We start from the raw sequence: 5,051 nt of genomic DNA, 5'->3' as shown, positions 1-5,051 counted from the left end.
AATGAACCTTAATAAACCGCGAAATTCCTTAAAAAAAAAAAAACAAAACCCCTCACACAAGACGCCCGTGATTAATAACCGTCACTCAGGCGTCGGCGGGAAAAAAAGGGCGCGAGAGGAGTTGACACGCATTACCCTCCGCGCTGCGCGGCGAGACCCCGTATGTCAGCCCCCGCGCGCCTCCCGCGCTTCCACAATCATTTCCCGCCAATGATCAGGAGGTGTCCGCAACGGCGCTTCCTCACCCCCCCCGTCAGCCTCACACACACACACACACACACACACACACACCGGGAGGAGCCGTCTACCCTTCCGTCACCCATACCCGCCCCTGAGGACGGTGCGTCGTTGGCGGCGTCAATATTATTTATTATTCCCGTTAGTCTCGGTATTTAGCGCCGCAGCTGCTCAAGGTGATCGTTAAAACGGACGCGTCTCGTTGTTTTGTGGCGCGTGTTTTTTCTTGTAACGGGGATTATTGAGGCGGCATCAGCGCGCGGTGATGCTCTCCGTTAAAGCATCGTGAAGCGGCGCGAGTCTAAAGGTAAAGCAAAAAGATATGCATAAAACCTTTTGCTATTTATCTGAACTATGCTTTTTTTTCATTGTTTTAATCTAAATGTAACTGAATCTCGTGTATTTTTTTTTTCATTTTTTCTTTTTAGATGACATTAAGCTTGTTTAAACTTGGTATTCATTAAGCAATTTTGCATACATACATAAATGTATCTTTTCTGTAAATAAATGGAGCAATAAATTCAAGATGCATCATAATTTAAGAGCTGGGAGGAAACAATGAGCATTAAAAATTTACATAAATGCATAAAAAAAAACCTTTGCTGTTTATCTGAACTGCGTTTTTCTTAAATTTTTAATCTAAATTTGACTGAATCAAATTTCAGTTTTTCAGAATGAATTACGAGTCCGAAATTTCCGTATACGTTTTTTCGCATTCGTCGTCCTAAAAATTCGTCACGCACAGAAACCTTGCACACTGAGTCCGGTGTGTATTAAGGAATCCGTTGCGAAAAAAATTAGCAAAACAATTAAAAATGGAGTCTTGGTCATCTTGGTAGCGCGTCACCGCGCGTCACTCCCAGATAATCGAAAATGGGCAAAGAGTGGGAGCAGGTTGGTGAAGCCACGCCCACCTAGCTCGACGGTGGTGACAGCAGTGGCAATCCACCTGTCACTCAAGTGGCCACGCCCTTAATTATGGACCTATACAGTGCTTTGTGCAGCTAGAAGAAGTGATCATCTTGTCAGACGCCATTCTGGATTTTGGCGTTCGCTTGTACGGTGGCTCTGAATTGTCAAAACATCTCTCAAAATGCTTGCAACGGATGCGAAAAATGCAGAAAATCAAACCCGATCCGAATTTTTTTATGACGAACGAAAGTTTCGGAGGCAGTGTGTAAACGTGATTGACACAACGTGAGCTCGTATTTATTTTTTAACGTGCGAAAAATTCGGACTCAATGTGCAAGAGCCTTAAGAGTCAAATAAGATTGCGTAAACTGTAATTTTCTTATTTTCAGGGTTTTTGTTTATCGTAATTTTAGTTGTTTTGGTTCTTAGTGGACTCGTTTGATTCGTTTTGGTTCTAAAATACCATTAAGCAATTTTGTATGCATCCTTTAGGATTTGACGAAATATACGCTATTGTCTGCAAATAAATGAAAGATTTCTGAATTGCGATTCCGCTTAGTTGTAGTTCTCTGTTCACGTCCACCTCCTCTTTCCTCCACAGGACCAGTGCCGTGGATGGTTGGGTGTTAGTGCGTGTTTGTTTTGCTCTGATGGCGAACATGAGCAGTAGTGTGTGCATGGAAACCCCACACACTCATGGCCACACCCATGGCCACACCTACAACTATAACCCCACCCCCGGGCGGGACTTTCCTCTGCAGATCGACTCGTGCATGAACCCCGTGTTGGACTACAGCGCGCAGATGGAGCGATACCGCTCATTTGCCACCTTCTATAAGAACAGCACAGCCGCAGCGGCCGCTGCTGCCGCCACCCCATTTCCCCAGAACGCCAAAATCACCCGAATCGCCACGCCCCTCTTCCCCTCAGCCCGCCTATCGGCGATGCCACCCTGGCCCTGCGACAACGCCATGCTATGGGGGCGAAAGCCCACCTCGGTTAATGTTAACGGACCTCACACACATCGGACTGGCATGTCGAGGGCAGAGCCGGTGAACATGCACATGTCCGCCAAACACATTCCACAAGACTCCGCCCTCCCAATGGGCGCTGACAACTTCCTGTCGCCGCTAGCTGCGGAGCAATGCCGCGGTCTTCCCGTAACGGGGGCTGAGTGCATGAACCGACTGAAGTGCCCGCCGCCTAGTGGAGCCGGAGAGGCGGACCGAGGCGGGACATTCGGAGGGATGCCCCCGTTGGGGGGTCTGTCGCTGCCACCGGGGGTCATCGTCATGACGACGCTTCACTCTGGTGCAGGGTCGTCAGGGGTCACGATGTCAGACAGCGCATTTCAGATTGCCAACGTGGCGGCGGACTGCCAGCACAGTAGTTCGTCCTGCTCCGGCTCGCCCGCTGCTCTTAACGGAAACGCCAACGGCAGTTGCAGCAGCGCTAGCAGCAATGGTAGCGGAGCGGCCAAGCGCAAGCGTAAGCGCTGCGGCGTGTGCGCCCCCTGCAGGAGGCTCATTAACTGCGGCGTATGCAGCTCCTGTCGAAACAGAAAGACGGGTCATCAAATCTGCAAGTTCAGAAAGTGTGAAGAACTCAAGAAGAAACCAGGCAGCACGATGGAGGTGGGATTCTCACACGCACTCACACATATGCAGGGAGCTCTACTGAAGTGGGCTGTTTGATTGGCTGGGGGTTTGGAGTAGAGCCCAGTCTTGGCACGAGCGGCCATAATTAACCATCATGCATTAATGTCTGTGTGTGTGTGTGTGTTAGTTGATGGTTTGAGCCCTCTTATGCTGGAAAAATGCCCTTACACTCAAGCACACACTTTATCGCTCTAGCGCACACAGTCAGTATTGAAGGCTGAGAGATGAGGCAACATGTTGTAAGTTCTCTGTAATAATACAAAGACAGCTTAATCTATTCACAACCCGTTAACACAACTCACCAGAATCAAAATCAGACCATCACAAACCAGTCCAGTACCATCAGATCTAGTTGTGGAGAGCCCAGCGCATGTTGGCATAAAATCCACATTTCAGCTTAATCTGACCAAGAACCACCAATTTAAGATGTGATCACATCAGCCAAATTTTGCAGGTGAAAAGTTCCATAGTCTATTAATAAAAGTGTAGAGAGGTGTAGAAGTGACTTTCAAAGCAAGCATCTTTCCCACTGAAATTACCTATGATAATTTGCTGAACAATGGTAAATGTGAACGCACGTTTACACAGGAAGATTTTAAATAATAATGTTAACTACATAAGCAGACAATAATGTTCTGTTTATTCTAAGCATGCATTGCAGTTTTGTCTTCTGATGCTTGAAATGCTTGTGCTCTTTAAAGTCGGATGGATTGTTATTGGCTGTTTTTATCATTCACCACCAGGAAAAAAATATTCTGAAAGTGATTCCAACAATATCATTTCTGTGTCGATATAGTTGTGGTGCGGACTTCATTAGTTATCATCCTTGGTGTGGACAGGCTTTAAGAGTTTGTTTGGAGTCTCCCTGACACTGCATTTGGGATGTCTCCATATAATTAAAGATGTGCAGTGCTGGGGAGGGTCCAGGTAATGTTTAAGAACATTACATTTATGCATTTGGCAGACGCTTTTATCCAAAACAACTTACACTGAATTCAAAATGTACATTTTTATCAGTTCACACATTCCCTGGTAATTGAACCCAACACCTTGATGTCGCCAATGCCATGCTCTAATGTTTGAGCTACAGAAACGCCTTAGTAGCAAGTAAACTAGATATCCAAGACATCTACACATGGTTCAGAGTAATATGCAATCAATGCAAAAAATGTGTGCTGTGTCAGATCATGAAGTACCAACTATTTGCAAAAACTCTTGGTCAACTAGTTTACGTGCTACTTTTTTTCAACAAAACTCTTGTTGTTCAATCCTCACAAACTTTTATCAAATCCAGTGACTAAAAGTTTCATAATTACATTTATGCATTTAGTAGATGCTTTTATCCAAAGAGAAACAAAAGCAATTAATCAAAGAGCCAACAATAATCATTACATAAACAGTTGTCTCAGCTAACGGAAACACAGTTGCGAGGGCCTTTGCATACAGATGGTCGGGTTGGTCTGTTGTTTTTCGTTTTCCCAATTTAATTCTTATTTTTGATGAATCAATATTTTGAATCATTGCATCTTATTGTGAAGATGATTCACACCAAACAGCTAAACTGGAATCTGTCCAGAATTCCCACTATCTCCTGTGTCTTCCCTCAGAGAGCACCATCGGCAGGAGCCGCCGACACCTTCCGCTGGTTCTTCTGAAGAACACGCCACCAATCCACGTCATAAAACCGGACTTGAACACTAGAAGATCTGCAGGTCATAAACCTACGATCTACCCCGAGGTCTGATCATACGGTTCCGCAATCAGGGACTCTCACCGTCCTCCTCTCTTACTACCCCTTCCCCTCAGGACTCACTGTGGCCCGTTTAGCACTGGGGGGGGGGGCGTCAGGTGCACATGCCCCACCGGAGAGACGTCGAGGGCAAGTCTCTGGGTCTCAGACTGACCTCACCTCAACCAAACACCAACGGACGTAGAGAAACAGAGAGCCCCCTGGGGCCCGTTTAGCCCTGGGGGGGGGGGCGTCAGGTGCACATGCCCCACCGGAGAGACGTCGAGGGCAAGTCTCTGGGTCTCAGACTGACCTCACCTCAACCAAACACCAACGGACGTAGAGAAACAGAGACTTGAATTCAGTCGTATCAGGACCCCATCCGAGCTTAAAGGGTTAGTTCACCCAAAAATGAAAATTAGCCCATAAATTAGCCCACTCACCCTCAAGTCATCCTAGGTGTATATGACTTTCTTCTTTCAGATGAATCCAGTCGGAGTTATATTAAAAATGGT

At 46.4% G+C, this 5,051-nt stretch overlaps 1 protein-coding gene across 1 annotated transcript; it reads left to right on the top strand.

Annotated features, from left to right (window-relative positions):
* The first annotated feature begins 100 nt into the window (after nucleotides 1-100).
* LOC107568966 (CXXC-type zinc finger protein 4) lies at nucleotides 101-4,731 on the top strand. Its single transcript, XM_016254967.1, has 3 exons — nucleotides 101-544; nucleotides 1,751-2,783; nucleotides 4,415-4,731. The coding sequence occupies exons 2-3, from the start codon at nucleotides 1,800-1,802 to the stop codon at nucleotides 4,460-4,462; spliced, it is 1,032 nt and encodes a 343-aa protein (XP_016110453.1). The 5' UTR covers nucleotides 101-544; nucleotides 1,751-1,799; the 3' UTR covers nucleotides 4,463-4,731.
* Nucleotides 4,732-5,051: the final 320 nt, after the last annotated feature.

This window comes from Sinocyclocheilus grahami, unplaced genomic scaffold (assembly GCF_001515645.1).
Source record: "Sinocyclocheilus grahami isolate Dianchi unplaced genomic scaffold, SAMN03320097.WGS_v1.1 scaffold1296.1, whole genome shotgun sequence".
NCBI classification, from domain to species: domain Eukaryota; kingdom Metazoa; phylum Chordata; class Actinopteri; order Cypriniformes; family Cyprinidae; genus Sinocyclocheilus; species Sinocyclocheilus grahami.
The sequence above is the reverse complement of the archived record's forward strand: the minus strand, read 5'-3'. Positions and strand labels throughout refer to the sequence as shown.